Source organism: Strix aluco, chromosome 11 (genome assembly GCF_031877795.1).
Source record: "Strix aluco isolate bStrAlu1 chromosome 11, bStrAlu1.hap1, whole genome shotgun sequence".
NCBI classification, from domain to species: domain Eukaryota; kingdom Metazoa; phylum Chordata; class Aves; order Strigiformes; family Strigidae; genus Strix; species Strix aluco.
In genome coordinates this window covers 11,546,268-11,567,444 of record NC_133941.1, presented here as the reverse complement: position 1 = coordinate 11,567,444, position 21,177 = coordinate 11,546,268, and the positions used below count along the sequence as shown (strand labels likewise).

The 21,177-nt window shown below is 41.5% G+C and overlaps 1 protein-coding gene across 5 annotated transcripts in view; it reads right to left on the bottom strand.

The window, feature by feature from the left end:
- The window catches only part of LOC141928213 (contactin-4), a 343,764-nt gene that overhangs the window by 81,678 nt on the left and 240,909 nt on the right, over positions 1-21,177 (bottom strand). For all 5 annotated transcript variants that reach the window (XM_074836062.1, XM_074836060.1, XM_074836064.1 and 2 more), the window contains one exon: positions 5,733-5,936. In XM_074836062.1, the coding sequence (XP_074692163.1) occupies positions 5,733-5,936 (204 nt within the window). The remainder of the gene's footprint in view (positions 1-5,732; positions 5,937-21,177) is intronic.

The window sequence follows — 21,177 nt, the reverse complement described above, 5'->3', positions numbered from 1 at the left end:
AGAACAGCTACTGCCCAGTGGTGTCCAAGGGCAAGGCTGGGTGTGAACATGTGCGAGCAGCAGCACCGTTTTGCTGATATTAGAACTTACTGAGATCTCTTCCCAGAAGAGTATTCCATGTTCTGCAATAAAGATTGAAAATTTGGCAGAGGAAGAGCTTTTGATATGCTTCCCATGAAAGCCTGATAGGATTCAGGCAGCTGCCTCACTTTGGAAGATGCTGGCTTTCAGACTGGAGACTTATCTGAAGAAATTATGGTCTCCATCACCCTCCCCAAGATGGCTGAAGACCTCCTTGGTGCCTGTGCCACTAGTCACCCCACCACAGCCCAGGCGCATGAGCAGAGGGGATGCAGCTCCCCCCAAAAAATGCTCTGCAGGCTCTGCTGGCAGCCGGCTGGAGGGTGGGAGATAACATGGTGGCCAAACAACAAGGGAGAAAGGGAGCTGGCCAGCGGAGCCACCTGCCTACCAATGGGCCAGCTACAAACCAGTCCTCCACAAGCAAAATCCAGGAGAATGGTTCCTTCTTCTGCGCCTCCTCCACTGCTGAAGCAGGAACTTGGTCCCCTTAGGCAAAGCAGGCTGTAAAGTATCATGTGACACTAACGGGCTATTTAGGAAATTAAGGCAGAATATATTATTAATACGTTATTCACCTGACAGAACAGGAGACAGGAATGGGAGGGAGGAAAAATGGCTTTTTTTGCCTTCTCTTCACTCATTCCTTTTATTCCCATTTCTTTTGCCTTGGGCAGGGACTGGAGAGCTCTAATCCCAGTGGTAACAAAACCCCAGACCAGGATGGGAAGGCTACCTGGGGCTGTAGGACATCGGCTCCAGCCACCGTTACCCACGGCCCTGCAGCTCTGGCAACTGCTGCTGCCTCTTATAGCTGTGAGGGCATCTGTTCTACTGGAGTTAATGCAAACTCTAAACACTTAAAAATCAGAACTCATACCTGGAAAAATCACAAGACTCCTACTGCAATTATAATCTACCTACATATATATATACATATATGTATATAGGGTATGCTGAGAGTCCTGCCATCTCTGTTTTATAGGAGAAACATCAGTGCAGTTGAGATATCTCCATCCCAAATCCGAGACCACTTCCACACAGAAAGTCCTTATTTTTTCTGCTGTTCCTGGGTGATTTAACATCTGACTTAGCTGTGCAGGTGGAAGGGATGGGGGACAAAATAAAAGACAAAATACACCTTGAGTTTGTAGCTTGGAGAACGCTTCCAGAGTCATGGCACATCAGATGCTCTACATGTTTGCATTTCAGAGGCTTTCTTATTTTTCTTCCAATTTCAAGGCTTAAAAACGTGCTTTTGGATGAAAGTCCCAGGAATTCAGAAGCAGCTAATTTGTCTGAGGAGATGATATGCATTTCCTGACAACACCTGTGAAATGTTAAAGTTTAATTGGCCCATACAGCTGTCGCTGACGGTAATTTTATTCCAGGACTATTTCAGTTCTTTCCTACTGTTACTGTTTTAATTCTGATGTAAAGAATCCGAAATGCATTTTAAAGAGAAGAAGCAAAGTACTGCAAGAGTGGTGGCTGGGAACACCTGGGTGCTTCTAACAGGCTTTGGCTGGTTTTTGCTGCAGGGTTGGGATAGCCCAGAGGGTCCCAAAAGTGCTGTGGTGGTGGGGGGGGTGGCAACCGTGGGTACCCACTGCCCTTCCAGGGGGGAATGGTGCAGAGACTGTGGCATTGATGGAGATGGGGCAGCCAGACGACAGACATTTTTTTAATAAATGGAGGAGACAGGGATGCAAGTTTGTTCCCTTTTCTCCTCTCTTCCAGTCCATATCCTGCAGTGAGCTGCCAGGAGACTTGTCTGGCATTCAAACTGAAATCCTTTTTCTTCTGAGCTACAGTAAGTGCTACAGTCCTCGTGGACACCTTACTTCAAGCTTTAGGACCTTTCTCATTCTTTGGTACCATATACATTTAGCTATTTATTTTACTTCCCAAGACGAAAATAGCTCAGAGAGCCCTTTCTCTGCCATTAGAGGTACCAGCTGGTAGTGTCAGGACTAACTCCCATCCTTGCGGAACCCAAGCCGAAACCCAACCTCAGTAACCTGGGAAAGCTAGAAAACCATAATATCTTTTTTCTTCCCTTCTATAGACATGATGGGAAAGGGGGAGCTGCTTGTCATTCCCAAAGACTGTGCTGGAACATGGGTGCCCATTTCAGGAGGACAGGTCTCAAACCATAAACGTGCAATTTTGGGGACTGCTGCACTTACATAACATTGTATTTAAATCTTTTAATCCACCTGCACTGCAAGCATCCTTGCTGCCACAAATCTGTACAGCTACATGAAAATATTTAAATAGGGGGTGACTGCATGCATTTGTGGGAGGGAATTAAGAGGGACAGAGGAAAAACATCCTTTTCCTAGCACACACTGTACTTTGTACACTGTATTTATCATCATCAGATAACCTCTGTCCACAGAAGCAGAGAGTCTGAGCTCACACTGACCGCGACAGCTGCCTCGGCACAGTCTGTTCCTACCACCGTCCTGTAACCCTCTCTGATATTTATCTCTCCAAGGAGGAAAAGCTGTCTGAGGATAACTAATGGGATAAGAGGCACCTTCTGCTTCCACAGCACAGCAACAGGGAAGGAACTCAAGTCCTGTCAACAAGAGCATGTATCGCTGGTTACAAAAAGCTGCTGCAGAGAACATCAGGAGATCTCTAACTCCGGAGCCTCGCAGCTGAAAACAAGCAAAAGAGAAGTACAAAAGGCACAGGTGGGGAAAGCAATCTGCCTACAGGATCTGATTTCATTCCCTATGCCCGTAACTTTTCCTTTTACAGATTACAGCTCAAAAGCCTGGCATTGTAGAGCAAGCAGCGCTTTAAAGAAAACATGCTGAAAAGCTGTTTTTCCAAGATGATTACACTCAAGTAAAATAACCACAACAAAGACGGCAGGTATTCAACATAAAAAGTCTAAATGATTCACAACTGAGTCTAAAAAAAAATTTCTGCCATAAATTGAAGAAGAAATGTGAAAAGAAACCTCAGGGTTCTGGCGGGTGAGATTTCAGCCCAGTATGTGCCGTCCTGCACGCCCAACTGTTCATCAGTTCGATGCTGACTACAGTAAGGATACCCACCATGGGATTCGTACACTGATTTGTTAAATCAAATCAAATTCTTGATATCGAATAGCACAGGGCCAGCCAAACTGTGAGCATCTGAACTCAGTTTACTTCTTACAGCTCTGGAATTGGGAATTTTTAAAGTTTTTGAGTGAGAGATTATCATCAGCCCAATAGGGAAGAGTCTTCTCTTTTACTCTCTTCAACTCAGTACGAAATAATTAAAAAAACCCCCATAGGTGGTATTCTTGGTCCTGTGTGACCAGTATTCCTTCTGGATATTCTCTTACTCCACCATTTGTTTCTTTCAAAGTAATGGGGTGATGTATCAACTACAGGGACCCAGCATTCATTCTGCATGACATCAAAAATGTTTTACAGTTTAAAAATAACTTTGATTTTTGAGAAAAACAGAAACTTCACAAGGAGATTGTTGTAAAGTACCCAGATTCTTTTTGAATTCACAGAAAGTATTTTAATATGAAGTCAACCAGGCAACAACTTTGAAACTTCTAGCAGCAGATAATTTTTTGAAGTGTACTGGAGGAAGTCAGGCTGACCCATCTGGGATGCCAGCCCTCCAGCCCAGGGCTGAGGGGCCTCAGAGCTGCATCAACCCCTCCATAACTTGGGAGCTGCTGGGGGGGAATAAGGACCCCCCACTTCTCCAGAGCTGCACGAGGGCCCCACAGATGCGGCACCTTGCTGCCTGCCCAGGCGGCAGCCAGAGGAGCAGCTCTGCACATGTAAATTAATTAGGAGAGGTACATTATGAATTTTTTTCCACTTAAGTCACTAATTGAAATTAAATGGAACTGAAACATTGATTGTTGATGAGCTAGCCTCCGAGCCTACTAATTTAATGATAAAGTGTTGTAAAGAAAATAGCATGTCATATATATTAAGCTATGCTGGACACGTCAGATATGAATACAAAAGATAAGCAAGACACATTTGCCAGTGGAAACATGATGTTTGTCACATTTTATTCCCCTCTGCTGTTCATGCTTTTGAAGCAACATATATAATTTCTCTTTTCCAGTGTGATAGTGTGTTATATTCGGGTTTTATAGGGTTACTCTACGTGGAATGAAAAACTGAGACCTGTGGATTTTTAAAATGAAGCTTGCCTGTACTACTAGCGCAATCTTATTTTAAAATACACATTTAGCTCATGTTTGGCTTTCAAGTACAGCCATCTTTGGGTCTATGGATATGACAGCACCTTCCTTGTTTAACTCAGGAATGTATTCCCCAGCCCCTCAGAGGTTCAATTAAAGTTTCATATCTTTAATAAACAGCAGAGTGCACTTCAAAGGAATCAGAGAACATTCCTGTGAATTACCTCAGGAAGGCAATCGGTCCCTGTAAATAAAGCAGAGTGTGCGGAGGAGCGATGCACTGGGGTAAAGCCCTTGGCGAGGCACTTTACAATCAGGCTGCCTAGCAATCATCCCACCAGCATCAGCCCCATCTCAGAGCAGAAGCAGACATCGAGCTTGATTGTGATAAATGGAAGCACTTTCAGCTAGGTAAGGTTTGCATAAAAGTCCTCTTAATGTAATACTTAAAAAATATTTCTTCCTCAACACTGAAAATGTTAGTATGAGAGAAATTTAAATATTCCTCTTTATCTTTCATACATTAGATGACTTACTCTGGACTCAGAGGGACAGATTTACTGCCACTGTGTTTATAGAAACGCAGCCTTTGCTGTAATGGAGAGCAGATCTGGCACAGACCTGGAAACACAGCCGTCCTCACCCCTCCCAGCCTAACCGCAGCGCTTCCTCATTCCTGACAACGTTTCCAAACTCCCTGTCTGCAGGAACCACGTTGATGTGAAAGGGACGGCTACGGGCAGGAGGCTGGCAGCAACGAGCCCATATTTTATAAGCAAGGAATTTTTGTCAAATGGCACTAAGTGACAATGGATCTTCTAGTTTCTAATAATTCATTTCTATTTCTGGAACAAATGTCTTAACTGTTATCCTTTAAACAGACAAATTTTAATTAATTTTAATTGCAAATTAATATGCAAATTTAGTTTTCTTATCAACTCAAAAATGACGATGATACAAATCAATTGTCTGTATAAATTTAGAAATCCTCTTTTGGTTTCTTCTCACTTTTTTGTATTATTCCACAGACTACTAAAAATAGCACTAATTCTGCTGGGATATACAGCCTGAGCTAACAGTTACTGAAACCACAAAGTGCTTTTGTTCGCTTTCGGACTGCATAAAATAGGCAAAACTAGTATATCCAAACCTAAAATCTGTTTTATTTCCTGTCTTTGGCCAAGTGTCACCAGGTTTTTCTTTTATAATTATTGCCAGATATTGAGAGTTGTTCCAGTAGTGGGAAGAGAAAGCTTGGCCACAGCATCATAAACCCCACCACTGTCTATGACTTTGAACTGTAGCTAGAACAGAGGTCTTGAGCCTCAATGAATCTCTGTGAGGGGGAAAATCTCTCCCTTTACTCTGATATAAATATTTCAGGCCATTTCTTAATTTCTGGGTGACAGCCAGTCAAAGAAAACAAAGCAAACTCTCCAACCCCAGCTCCCAGTTCCCCTCCTCTAAGTCCTACCGTCGTTCCTGAGGATGAGCGGGGTCGGGGGACCCAGGACTCTGCTGTTGGTCACTGTGTTTGTCACCACGCATGTGTAGTTGCCCACGTCCGAAGCTTCCACCTTCGCGATGTACAAATTCCCGGTCTCTTGTGAAACGAAGCGGCGATTGTCCTGGTGTACGAAGGTCGGGTACTCGTTGAAGATCCACGCGTAGGTGAGCTCTGGAAGCACAAGGTAACACCATCATTAGTGACAGGAGGCACATCCTCACAGGGCACAGTCCATCCCAAGCTGGAGCTGGAGCCCTGAAAATTATTTTCTCCCTGTCCCTTTTGGTTAGGGAAATCGGATATATCACAGCCCATGAAATGATAAAAAGGTTAACATTTACCAAGTTCTCATCTTTATGGCTGCAAATATAAATTTTCAACTGTGACACTTCTGAGCCTGCACACGGATCTAATATTCTTGTTGCTGCTTCAAATTCTCCCGATCCAGAATATTTTACAAGAATCTCACCTTTTTGTCATGAACATTTCAGCCTGTCTCATGACTTTGCTTTTATTCTTTCTTATTAATTTTGTTTTTCCTTTAAAGACAGTTCAGAGGGGGTTCTGCCATGTTATCACACACTGTACATTTTATTTCTTTGGAATTTCTGAATCAGCAAAAAACTGAACACTAAATTAAGCAACTATAATCTTCTGTATGACTAATTAGGCAGTGCTCTGTGCTTTTTAAGACATCTTTGGAAGTTACTTGAGTAATAAAAAAAATAACTGAGGGATGCTGCAAGTGGTTGCAGAGTTTGTAAGTGAGGTTAATGCAACATAACCCTATTATATTTGCCTAAGCCTAATGCCCAAACACCCTGAAAATGCTTGAAGAATTAAAGTGAATACAAGATTGCTGTAGTTTTCTAAGGGAACTAATTATACTAAAATTATACTAAAAAGCATATTCTTATTTTAATACTCTAATGAGTCATAACTGTAATTGACCTCAACTACCGTTAGGTACTTTGGAAAATTTATTCTGCCCTCATGTTTCACTGTTTACATATATAAGAGGCTGAACGTAGATTGTTGGCTTTTATTTATTTATTTTTAACAACAGGATTATAAAATGCCTGCTTAGACTTTTAGGAAGATATGATAATTATGTTTATGTGGGAATATCTAATCATCATATTTACACATGTGCATCTAATTATAACTAACCTCATGCTGATGTCAAGAGGATACTCAGAGCAAACAAGGTACCACTTCTTAGCTGGCTTATTATCTTCTGCAAGTAGTTAAGTTTTAGTTTTTTTTAAATTTACTCTTGGTGAACAATTATCTTGTTCCTCCAGAAGCATCCAGCAATAGGCAAATAAACATCACTGCCCTGGAGTGCACAGAGGCATTTAAATTTGAGTGAATCTTCACACAGCAGGTTTCCACCAAAGCCGCCTGAGCTCTGCAATACGACAGTGTTTTGCATGTACTGTGGAATGGTGAATTGACCACACGTTCCTCAGAAAAAACACAGAACTGGGGGGGTCTTTCTGGATCAACAATCCTTGTCCCACCCCATCCTTCCCCAGGAGGTTACGTAGTCCCATACATAAATATACCCTAGAAGCAGCAACGTTTTTGCCTCTTACTTTTCTGCTGTAAGTTGGTATTACTTTAATTGCTAAGAACCCTCTAATTTCCAGGTTAAATATTTTCATTACTAGTCTATAGCTACGTGCTTCTGGGCTAATGATGCCTTTAGCTTAAAGGGTTCTTGTCTCTTCGGTGGTGAGAGCCATCAAGAGCCCTTCTGCCTTCATTTTCAAGACAGGCTTTCCAATCTTCTAATCGCTGTAGTAGCTTTTCCTAGCCTCTGCCTTAACTAAAAGTCTTGCATATTTGTGTCATTTGAGCTGAGTGCCAGGTTGGAAACCCTGGGTAAGCAGGTCACAGGAGAGCAGGAGGCAAATGTAAAATTGTGCAAAAGTGGAGAGGTCTGATCAAAGGGAGCTCCAAATGGGGATGATCTGGAATTCCTCCACACACAGGAACCCAATGCAGGGGGAACTAAAGGACACCTACTTCTAGAGTGCAAAATGTCAAAATCTCCCCAAAAGCGATCTGCAAACTCTATTACTTTGGCTACATAAAACTGAGGAACATGATGAAGAGCTGATATTACAGCTCCGCCTTCCTTTCATTACAACAAATCATTGTCCAGAAAACTACAACTGCCTGAATTACACAGCCTTAGGTATTAGGAGCACTCTGTTACTGCTATATAATATTTTAAACAACTGGATAATTGTTTCTCTCTCTCTCAAATAACATGGGACTAATGCAACACAAAGCACAGGGAATAATGCAGACTGGAGCATCTATAAGTGCATCTGCTTGTGCAGCAACATGTAAATAAATACTATATCAAACTCACTTTGATTTCCTTAGAGATCCTAGTGCAATATTTATGGCTTTTCAAACTTGACGGATTTCTTTTGATAAGGTTTCACATACTAATTGCTCTGGAAGTGATAGACAGTTCACATCCCATAGGCAATTTGTAACAACTGTGTAAACAGACACTTAAAATACAGCCTGAGATGGCTCCTGGTGACTGTGCGTGATTGAAACATTTACTGAAGTTACAGAGTCTTTCAGTACAAAGAACGAGCAGGAACAGGCAATTCGTGGTTCTCTAATTACACATTAGACTCTACATCCTTGAGGAATTTATTACAAACTTCTCTTTTCTAATTTGGGGCTCTTTTCATGTAATTTTGCCTAATTTACAACACTTTTAATTTCTCCTTTAAAGCATTCAAGTAGGTCTCAAACACAGAATATTATCAGAAGATTTCTGACCCATATTTGCTGTTTTTAAAGAGATGCAGAAACTCGCACTAGCTGCAATCCCACTGTCAGCTGCAGAGCACCTGCCTGGTTCTCCACTGCAAAGACCTATTGATACTGTCCTTTTCTTCATTGCCCTGATGGCCTGGATTTCCATGACAGACCAGAATGAGATGAAGATTTTTGGGCAGCAAATCTTCACTTCTGAAATGATTATCAGCAAGGACAGGAGAATGGAGAAGTTACTTGTACATTTTTGCTACAGATGGTCTATGCACCCTGGCTCAAGTCATCACAAGATGGAAGACATTCAACCCCAAAACTTCTTGCTCTATTGACTACATGAAAAGCCTATTCATCTACACAAATCCATGCTGATGGGTTACACACACTTGGGTATTTGGAATACCCACACTACCATCATAGGCACATGCTAGAAGAAAAGTGGATTTCTTTTTGCGAAAAGAATACAGGCTTCTGTGCACAAGGTCATAAGTTGCTAGGTATTTGCTCTACTGGTCCAGAGCAAAGACAGAGACAGAGAAGAGCGTCCTAAATTAATTAACATCACTCACTATTGCAAAGGAGCCTATGGAAAATTTGTGAAGAGCAGTGGAGGTAACAGGCATGTTAGCAGAAGCTTGATTTGATGTTGGTCGAGATGGATGGTGGGAGTGATGGGCACAAACACGCAGAGTTGTGAATCACTCCCAGATCAGACACATAGCAGGAAAGCCCGTGGCACACCAGCAGACCATTAACCTCTTCTCCACGCTCCCTCCCCTGCCACTGCAGTAGAGGCTTCCAGGAGAAGCTCAATCACATCGAGATAACACAGTACACTTACCATTAATATTTATGTCTCTGAGCTAGTGATTAGCAGGAGAACATGATAGGCAGTAAGTGGCAGGCAGGCTCTAAGCCTCAAACATCCATCTATGCAACATCAGGCAGGAACAGTCTTGATTCAAAGCTCCATTGACAGCCTTTTACTCAAGTTGCTATTTGCAAAGTTGTTTTACTTAAATGTGGGTGGCAGCAATACCAGAAAAGGAGCCAGAAGCCTTTTTCTCCACTGCTTTTATCCTTTTCCGAGACTCTCTCACACCAGTTGCTCCTCCCATGCACTACAGTGAACCCTGATGCTCAGGCCACCTCTGTGTTTCAGGACCAGGTGTACTAACCACAAACACATACTCTGTATCACGTACAAATATCAGTGAGCATTTAAAAATAGAACCCAAGGCCTCTGCTACTATTGCATGGCTAAATATCATGGTTTAACAAAATTTAGAGTAGTCAGCAGTTGCCATCAACTTTAGCAATTAAAAAGGAAATAAATTATTCAAGCCACTTGAAGATAGATTTAGGACGTTGAAGATATGCCTTTTTTCTGGAGAAGCTGAGCCCGCCAGGGTGCTGCTGCAGAGCCCAGCGCCTTCACTCACCCTGGGGAACACGAGACACGCAGAGTAGTGGCAGTTGCATCACTTTGCCTTGCTGCATGTTTTTTGTCTTTTTTTTTTTTTTTTTCTTCTTCTTTTCTCAGCAAAGCATGCAGCCCTCCTGGGTTTGCTTTTCCTGATCATGTTCACATCTTGTCATTTTTCTAAAGCATTTGATGATAAACTCTATTAAAGTGTGAGTCTCCCAGAATACTCTCTGCTCAAGACAAGAAACAAAGCTAAAGACACTGCAGATTTTAAACTTTCTCTAAATTATAGCAAGTGGTGAAAAAAGGTTACTGAAAGCTGAACAGAAGTTTTGCTATGGGTAATTATCATAATTAGACAATATGGTTTGCCAAAATAATGTTCTCTGGTCTTCTGTCTTGTCACATGCATACTATTTTGTCTTTGCCTTGTCTTTGTCTTTTAGCAAAAGAAATTCTTTTCTTGATTTTTTTTTTTAAAGGCTCTTCCATAAAGTCAGGGCTGCCACTTAAAAAGGTCTCTGTAGCTATTATGGGAAAACCTATTAAAACATCAAGATTATGGTAACCATAAAGCCGAATAGAAGAATGAAATTTTGAAATTAGTATTAGCCAAAAAAATGGGGATCGTTTATCATTTTTAATAAGAACAGTGTGGTACAATACACTATTATTTTTTATAGGCTTTACTGAAAGTTACAGAGATTAATCCAATCTTTAATGACTCCTGTAATTTCTATGTTATCACCTACTATGTCACTCAAGTTGGACAGGTGGGAACTGTTTTTCAGTGTGAAACAAAAGATTTGCGGCACTTCCTGTAAATCTTGATGCTCAAAAATTAGGCTTCATTATACATGGCAAGAAACAAATATGAAATTAAGGAAATTAAGAAAGTCCTCCCTTCGCAACAGTCCCAAACAATCCAAACTGTAATTGCAGTAGTACAGCATTCTGGAAGAGCAGGACATAATTTTGAGACATTTTGAAATGAAAGGTGAGGCCCATCCCAGTATGTTATTAACAATGACAATTTAAATACAGATTATGTTGAATACAGCTCCATGAGTTAGGTTTGCACTTTCCTTGATCATGCAGTTCTGTAAAATTCTGCTTGCTTTTATATTATTTCAAATGCAATTTATTCTTAAGTACAGGAAGTGCTGAAGTTCTGCTATTTTACTCCAGACCTCTGCTTTCCCTGTCATAGATGGGGCCCTTCAGACATCAGCTGACAGCAGTAGCAAAGTCATGCAAAGTTTTTCCTGGAAAGAAGCTATTCCCTCAACTATTGCAGTGCAACCAGTGGCAATGAGGAACCAGATCTCACATTATACTTTGGTATGATTTAGTAGAGACATGTTTCTTGACTCAGTGTGCATTACTGTCTGTGCCTGCCACAATCCAGGTTTCCATTAGAGAAGCTGATGCACACATAAGCCCAGCCTTTCTTCAACTTCCAGCATTTGCTGCACTCCAGGCTAGGAAGTGCCAAACGTTCACACCTGCTATTTATTTTATGTATTCAGATACTATAACAATATTTTGCCATACAAAACCCCAACCATACCCCATGTGCTGCCCCCCCATCCAGTTCATAAAAGTCATTCACATTGCAAAGTCATATCCAAGTTTGGCCAAGGCATTAATTTTCACTTATAAAGAAATAGGATAATGTTGCCCCAAAGGGAGTGAGGGAATAGCCTGGCCATCTGCAGCTCCAGCCACCTGCAATGAAGCCTGGTGTGAGACTTCACCCTGGCACACGCAGCCAACACCCTGTTAATACCACCTTCATATACCTCTGTGACAGCACCCTGCAACGGGCCTGAGTGGGTGATGTCTCTGTCAATAGCAATGTTGTATAAACTCCATAAAAGACTGATTTTTGGTGAATAATTTGTAGACATTGCTTTTTTTTCGCTTTGATTGCTTACATTCCTTGGTGTTCAAATTTCGCTTAAGTGGTACTAACAGGGTGTTTTGATGGTTATGGTAAATTTGGGCAATGATAAAGCGTAACTGATTATCTGATGAGTGTCCTGTGGACTCATTCTGTATTCTCATCTGGCTTACTAAATTTTGCTGTCAGCTTGTAGGGGACATTCATAATTTCAAATTTCACTGCGATTTGATTAAGCAATCAACATCCGTAGCCCCATGAATAACACAACATGAGATGGAAAGGAGGCTCGATGCACCACAACGTGCTGTCTGAGAGTGCGCTGGGGAAGAGGAAACAGGATTATCAGGGAAAGACAAACCCCTGGCACAACGTACCATGTATGTGGCCCTACCCAAACCCCCAGGGCTCCTCTCCACCCACACCACTCGTCTACTGGCAATTGCACTGCAGTTTCTGGAGTTTTTGACCATTTTTCTCTCTCACAGTTTTATTTTAGTAGTAAAGCTATGTGAATGATGCACTGTACACATTTTTGTGGGCCTACAGACCGTTTCATTGCCCTGCTAGCACATCAGATCAATTTTTTATCTTCTCCTCTTAAATAATTTCTGAATAATTTAAAGGAATCAACCTGGATGGAACCATCCCTTGGTAATTCTCCCCTTGATTCTGTCCGTGCTCTGCCCCCTCCATCACACAGTGCTGTCCAGCTACATCACACCACAGCTTCTGTGCCTCGAATGCAGGTTTTAATAAAAAGAATAACGAATAACGAACAAGATTAATCTAAAGTTAATAACACATTTTTGGATGAACCCTCATCTATGGTAAACCTGACGATGCAGTTACTCAGCAGCCAGCCAGTTAACTGTTTACACACAAAGAAATGTGCTGTCCTTGCCAGATGGGACAGGAAAAAAGCATGTGCCCTTCATCTTTGCTAATATTAGTGAACTGGTTTGCAGAATTTGACTTGGAACAGTGTGAAAGAGCCACTGTTGTCAGTAGTGATATGGTGATGATGGGAATCATCATAAAGACATGAAATCATGGAAGACAACAAACAGACTTCGAGAGGTCAATTCTCCAACCCGAGTCATGATAACTATGACATCTCTGAGGTTTTCCAAACTTTTTCTTACAATCCGTCGACAAGAGTATACAACTTCAGATATGGTCTAACAGGGTGCAACACACACCAGTGAGGAAACGGGACTGTACCACAGGCTGCATTGCTGCATCTCCTGACCATGCACTAACGGTAACACAAGTGGCCCCTTTCTACTTGGGGGAGATAATTATTCTTGTAAACATAACTGTGCCTGTGTGTTTGTTAGTGCTGGTTTATGGTAACAGAAAAGCTGGATACACATGTGTATGTCATGTACATTAATGAGTCAGAAGCATGTAAGAATGAAGAAAATGTACAAATCAGCCCAGTTCTGTGTCAGACACATCCTCATAAGCAATTTGCAATGCATGCAGGGTTGTGGCTGCTTCCCAGACCCTCGACTCCATGCTCACCCAGTATACAGACCTTCACCTATGGGTAATTAAAAAGGTGAGAAGTCTTCATTACCTGAAGCCTAATCAATAATCACCTGTATCTGTTGCATCTCCATTTTTCTGTATCTCTAAAATGGTTAAATATTTGATGGCTAAACACAATTGACCTGGCTTATCTCTTGCAAACAGCTTCCAGCCTCAGTCGATGGCTGGCTATGCTGGCTGCCATGGCACAGGAAACATTAATGATTACTGCACTGTGCCGTTGGGGATTTCAACGGAATTTTAACTTGACGTCCCCTCAGGGAGAAAAATCAACAGAAGCCTTTATCTATGACTGAATGGGAAATGTTATGAGATGGGAGTCCCGTGCTGTTGTATTTTAACTGTAACTACAGTTAAATACGCAAACTTATTTCAAAAATGTCTGATGAGCAGCAGACATCCTCCTGCACTCCCACTGATCCAGCACACGGGCTGGCAGGTTTTGGAAGAAATTATATGGTTTTTTGTCTGACAATCTTCATAAACTGTCTTATAGACATTTACAGCTCAGCCTGGTCTTGCCTGAAAAGAAAATCCACAAACCAACCCAACCTGTATTTGTCATAAGGGCTTATGATACCTTTGGGGGACTAAGTTGGGTGTTTACTGAAACTGGTGAACCTTGCCCTAGATTAGATTTGATGCCACTTAGTTTCATGCACCTCTGGTTTAAACTTAAATTTTTGGAGTTAGGCTCAACTCAGCAGTGACCCAGCTGCTCTTGGACCAGGCTCTGTGGGAAGGGTCAGTCCCCCCGGCCATACCCCTTCCCAGTGGAGATGCAACCTTGAACTGAACCAACCAGATACTCAGAAAGTTGGGTTGCTGGGCCCGCCAAGAGAGATACTGATCCATTAAAGAAGGGAAATATGAATTGAAAGCTAATTTCTGCTAAGGAAACTTCCTGGGAAATGATCAGATAGGCAATCCTGGAATGAAACACCAGCACCCCCTGCATAAGGAGTACCCAGGGGTAGTGATGGCAGCCAATTTACAGTGAAATAAACCTTTAAGAAAAATCTTACCGAGCATGCCATGTAACATGCCATGTAACTACATTAAGCCAACCTTAAAAAAGAGCAACAATGCAGAAAGCACTCACAAGTGGGTAAATAGCTATATATTTGCTACAACCTTCAGCCCTACTAATCATGCAACACTGTACTTCTGGAAGCCAGGAGATGCATGCTTGGTCCCCTGTGACACTGATTCACACCTAGATGATTTCACAGCTTTTCCCACTGAGCAATGTATAGATCCGTATGATGGTCTCTCTTTTTGTAAGTTGATTATAATGAGGAAATTCTGGTAAAAAAAGAATAATAGCTTGATATGATCCACCGAGTGGCATCAACATCCTTCCAAAGAAACACTCATCTTCACCTGACAGCCAGAGATAAAGTACCTCTGTGGCAGATACTGTCAGTAGCAAATAGAAAGGAGAGAGAGGAGAGATTGGCCAGAAAAAAAGATAAACGGGGCTGGTTTGAAGCTGCTAATTACTTATGGGCAAACATCAAATGAGAATAAATATGCTGTAAGGTGGACACGTGCATAAATGATGCCTTACAACGATTTTTAATTCTGCACTGTATTTTTGCCATGTGAGATTCTATTGTTGCTTATATTTTCTAGGCTTGTTCTACATAAAGTGCTACATGTATCACCTTAAGGAATGAGTCTCAGATTTAATCTGTCAGTTTGTTTTCTGTTTAAAGTCAGAGAGAGTTAGCCTAAAAATCTTTTTTTGTGCACTTGCTTCAGTAAAGCTAAAGGTCCCTGGGCTTGTTTTAGAACATATTTCAATGTGACCCAGCTAATCCTTTAATACCAGCTTTCACTACCTTTGATCAGCCTCTTACTGTAGCTATAAGAGATTAGATCAAACCTTTAAAAAAAGAAAGTCGGTTGCAGAGAATTTTCTTACTGCCGTGAATTAATATTATGATCAACTCCAAGGTTGAAATATCTGGCCAAGCAGTGCGGGTGGTATGTCCTTTACAGGAGATCTCTGCACCGACAGGCACCACTATGTGATGCTATGGCACTTGTCTGTAGTACACAGGAAAAAACATTCTTTTCACATATTTGATAGATAAACAGTGTTTTGATATCTACTAACATCATGATTGCACATTTAGACATTCTATATGTATCAGGTAACAGAAAATGCCAAAACCAATACTCCCATTTATTTTCCAACAACAAAACATCACCCCCAAAGGAAGGAGTGCTCCTGCAGCCAGGACTATTGACTTAAATGAAGCAGTATATGACCAACCCAAATTTGACTGCAAAAGTGGAGATACATCAATGCCGTGTTTGTGTCAACAACACACTTTCTGCTACAACCATCTCAAGGGAGCTGAAAGTAGATCAGCCTCCCTGCCCACACGCGAGAGCTTTGGCTGAAGAGGCCAGCTGAAGCTAGGTTTGGAGGGTAAGGGTGGTTGCAACGTGATTAGCAGAGCCTGGGAGCTAAACTCAGATCTCTAATTTATTTTATAAAGAGATCACAAGATGTTACAACTCTCGATAAATGCCTATTGACTGAATCCTGTCAGACGACAGATTTCAGTCATGTTTAGCCAGCCCTTGCCAGCTCTACCCCCTTTCAATACCATTTCAATCTTCATTTAGAGACAACTGCAACTGAACAGGAGAATAAACCACATGACTAGCTTGCAGATTATTTCTTTTTAAAGATGTCACAAGCTGTCACTGATAAATAAAAAATCCATTAATGTCATGTTCCTTATTATTTCAGTATTGCCAAGGTCTTGTTGATCCTCTTCCCTTCTGGGGAAGGTACCTGCCTCTGGGAGGGCAGCATGTGTCACAAACCCCAGAGGTCCTACCTCACTGCCTGTCTGTGACAGCCCAGCTGGGACACGAATGTGTAATGGTAGGTGGTTGGTAGGAAGCTTGCAGTGGTGCTGACACCAAAGGTGATGAATGACATCATAGGAAATTTGGGTCTCAGTGCCTGTGCCAAAGTCTGTTTGTTCTTGACTGCGACCCTATTTCGCGACTCTTACTCACAAAAGCCATCCCTGCTGAAATGAGGTAGATCACATACACCAGCTCAGGTGCTTAAATTAGAGTAAATCTAAAATGATCTTGGCATTTGTGGCATTGGAAATATTTGTAACTTCATAAATTTCTCAATTGAAACAGCACTGCATGTTCTCTGTGCTGTCAGAAATATCAAGCTGAAGCATTCCCAAATTCGGAAAGAATTTATCCCTATCACTTATCCTCAAATATGTTGATAAACTTGTGCACAAACTGAATCAGCAGTTTTAGAGAAAGGGTTATGCCAGATTAATTTTAATCTAATCCATTTCTATCTCCTGAGCAGCTTTTTACTTCTTGCTTTTAATAATTTAAACAGTGACTGTGGCATAGTATAAAAAATAAATGATCGAGATGCACTTTAAGTGGAAGTTACATCTCTCAATCACTTCTTATTTAAATGAGAGTTTCATATGCCCGATTTTAAGTTTAATGAAACCCATTTTTGCTGAACTGTAATAATCTTCAACATGTGGAACCAGATGCAGAAGAATTACTCTCTCCTGTAGCTCCCAGAGCTGGTGAGGAAGCCCCATGTCTGACTCACCCGCTCTCTGTAATGCTACTACAGAAAGAGATACCTTGAGTGAATTTTGGCCTGTCAAGAAGAAATGCTGCCAGGCTGCTTAGATCTGGTCGCAGCTTTCAGGAGCATCCCTCCACTTCTCATGAGCTGGGACCTCGCCTTGGAGTTATGCTGCAAGCACTAGGAATTGGCAGGTTTGGGGAAGTTATTTTCTGGTTCTTGGCCTGACATAAGTCACTTGGAGGATTTTTGAGCTCAAGAGCTTATGCTCTGGAAACCACTTTTAAAATGTTGACACTTCTTTGGACATGGGAATTTGACTACTGTATGGGGATGTGTGAGTGGCAGTCACTATTAAGAGGAAGAATTGATAACAGATTCAGATATTATTGATGCCACACCATTTGCTCTCCTCTCGGTCTTCTGAATCTACCATACATCTACAATACATACGCTTCATCCTCTTCCAATAAGCAATACCTAGACAAATCCTGTTTGAATTTCATCTTTTCCTATGCCAGGAAAGACACCCATGAACCACTGAGCCCCAGCTTTCAGGGAACACCACCCTACTGTGGTATTTTCCTGTCTGTTTGGAAATCAAGCCTTCCCTCCACCCCCTGCATCCTGCAAGTGGAACCATCCGTGCACAACACAGTTTAACACCTGCTCTGGTGTGGACTTATTCAGGGTCACAGATGCTTTGGGGTGTCCTGCTCCCACATGGACTCATCCACAGGACACAGTTCCTTCGACTAAAGTTCACACTGGAGTTCCAGCCTGTACCACATCTGCCAACACCAACCCCACTGCCATTGCCACATTCAAATACGTTGAAAGCATCATTGACTAGTGCTATTACAAAATATTTCTCTGACTCTTTCTTCCTTTTCTTTCCCAGCCCTGAGGGACAGTTTATCTGCTCATGTTTTTGCTCCAACCTTTGGAGTGATCCATGAAAGGCTGCTCAATGACCTTGCAGCATTTTGACAAATAGTTGAACCAACCTGCAACCAGCTTAGCAGATTTTTTGCTTGGTTTCCTAGAGGAATGGAACTTTTGCAACCACGTTGCCCACCCATCTGTAAGATACGCCTCTCTAAATTAGCTTCTCACTAATTGGAACCAAATCTGACCAAGCAGCAGAGGCTTATGAAGACATTAAGACAGGAGAGAAAGAGAAGCAACTATTAATGCTTCGATAAGATGGCAGGGGTAGTTCAGCACTTCGGCAATCTACTTGCCAAAAGGCAACTGCCCAGTCCTGGGCATATGAGTTGTGCAAGAACCACATTTTTAAAAAGCTTGGGGCATACACACTGGAAGAAACTGCAGGAAGATAAAGGCTGAATATTAAGGTGACTGTAGTGGAGAGAAGTGAGGACATAAAATGTTAGAGGTTACCTGCGATGTAAGAAATATGGCAGGAGAAGCATTCTCATCCTAACAAATACAGGAGAGTAACAGAACTTGTAGGATTCAGCTTTCTCTTCCTCTGAAGATTTCATATTAATAGGAATGCACCACAAGAAAAAGATCTGGTAGTAGGAAGCTGATTTAACACTTAGGGGAACATGTGCTTCAAGGTTCTTGCCCAAAGCCATTCCGAATTCATCATCCAGCAGAAACGCTAGATGCATTCATGCAGCGGCATAAATGTTGCAGAGTAGGCAGAACAGGCTGATGCTGTCTGGGCAGAATGAAACAATCCCCTGCTTTTAGGTAGATGTTAGGTGAAAACGTCCTTGGTCTCTTTGGCTATGAGCTATTTCTAGATACTTTCTTCCCTTTCCATTACCTCTTTTCAAGGTTGACTGTTTTCCAAAGTTTTAACATAAACTTTGCTTAATGTTGACTGTAAGGACACCAATGGAGAATATTACAAACATTTGTTCCCATTGTTACAACAATGGCTCTAAACATTTATTAATAATGTATTTTCATAAGTGACAAATGAAAAGTCAGTGTGACAGTTTTCAAAGAGAGAGAAACAACGAAAGGTTGGCAGTATAGATGGAGAGTAAAAGGGCACAAATACTTAACAACAAGTGAATAAAACTGTTCCAAAGCCCTCCCTGCCATGCAGAGCTGCTCAGGGGATGAAAGCCCCATACATTGATTCTCCGATGGTATGAAAATGCCTGATATTTGCCTTTTTCCTTCTGCACTGTTCTGGTTAGTTTTCCCAGTTTTTCTCCCCTTTCTGTTTGTACTATGCAGCGGGGGCTGTATAAGTACAGGATATGAGAATATGAGATGTGATTTGTGCAATAGATTATTTACGAGATAAACCCTTCAAACCATTCATCACATAATAGAGGCCATCAGCCAGACTTACAGCCAAAACATTTTCACTGTTTCCAGCCCATGAAGTGCCCATCACCACTTAAAAAAAAAAAATAATAAAAGGAGAGAAAAACTGACCAGACGAGTAAGCACACACTAATCATTTTTCTGCAGAGCACAGAAGTGGTCTTAGCACCACTGTAATCAGTAAAGTGTTTTCTGAAAACATGTCTGGTGTCTACACTTCACTACCTACTGTACAGCATGAAAGGCTGAGATTGAGATGAAATCAGAATTGCCATCTCTTCTGTCAAATGCTAAAATTTAGTTAGTTCTAGTTGATTAAGCTGTGCAACAGAACTAAAAGTTCTCCTAGCTACTGGGAAAAAAAACAGGCAGGAGAGAACGAGAAAACATGAACACATCCATTATGTGAAAAGATGTGAAAATAATTCTCTGTCAACATTTCAGCTCACAGACACAGACTCCTCGGCTGTGTTTCCAACAGGAGTAATGGCATCAGATGGGAAAGAGTTATTTGAACAACTGAGCTTTAATGAATCTCCTCCTCTTCGGGAAGATGGAATTTCACAAACACGTTGAGAACATGGGCACTGCAGAGAGACAGAAAACTTATTTAACTCTTGCCTTTGTTCAGTCAGAGAGTTCCCAGACACTCAGGAAGGTCACCCAACTCCACAGCAAGGAACAGAGGGACAAGGTGTCCGGGGAGTTGAGGTTCAGGGCTAGAAATCATGCTGGGAAGGTTCAGTTCCTGGGTCTCCTTAGAGGCCCTAAGCAAGTGGGGGCAGGAGAAGACACGTCGTGTAGAAACATCAGCAGGTTTCCATCTGCATATCTAAGCACTCTGCTATCTAGAGAAGCTATCAGCCAGTTTATTTCTTGCATGGATTACTGAGATAAACTAGGAGTGAGAATAAATATGCTACAGATGTGATGAGTGGTGGTATGGGCTACAGACAGATCTCAGAATAAGACATAGCTCTAGGGAATGCAAAGGGAACACGAAATTTAAATAATCAAGTAACTGAGAGATAATTTTCACCAGTTCTCTGTGTACCTTCACCATTTCTCACGGCACTTGGAAATCTGAGTCTCCTACTCTATAGGATTTTCCCACAAGGGCAGGAAGGCAAATGTCATGAGAACATTGTGTATATACCTCTTTCTAAAGATGAATCAAGAGAACATCAGGGAGAGGGGGAGTGAAGGAAATCCTGAAAGACAAGTTCATTTATCTCACCAAAGAAGCGAGGGGGAAGGATTTAGACACTCATTTGCTCTGCACGTGTACGGGTGTGCTACCAGGCCGTCAAGAGAAACATGCCTATCTTTCTAAGATTGTATTGTTTTAATCTCTAGACTCACAATGAAATGCAGGGGGTGTTAGAAGGTATTTGAAAACTGTAGTAATTAAAATATTAACTAACCCTGCTTTGACTATCAAATAAATCTAGTAAGAGTGGCAGCTAAATGACTCAGTTCCCACAAACTGAAATTTAAAGAACTATTTGGCACAAAGGAATATTTTGGTCTTAAAATTGGAGATAAAATTAAAAGGACAGTGACCTCCAAATACTTCCCAGGCATAACCTCTATAGAACTCAACTTATATTCACGTCCCTGAGAAACACAAGTGAGTGTTTGTTTTGGTTTTGGGGGCTTGCTGTTTGTTTGTTTTAGTTAAGTTTATCTTAATAAATAAATGTATCTTGCCAAATTTGATTAACAATACTGAAAAAAAGCAAACAAGAAAAGCTAAACTGTTCCCACCTGCTAAGCTCCTCCTAGGTTGTTTTGGTTGTTTTAAGGTTGT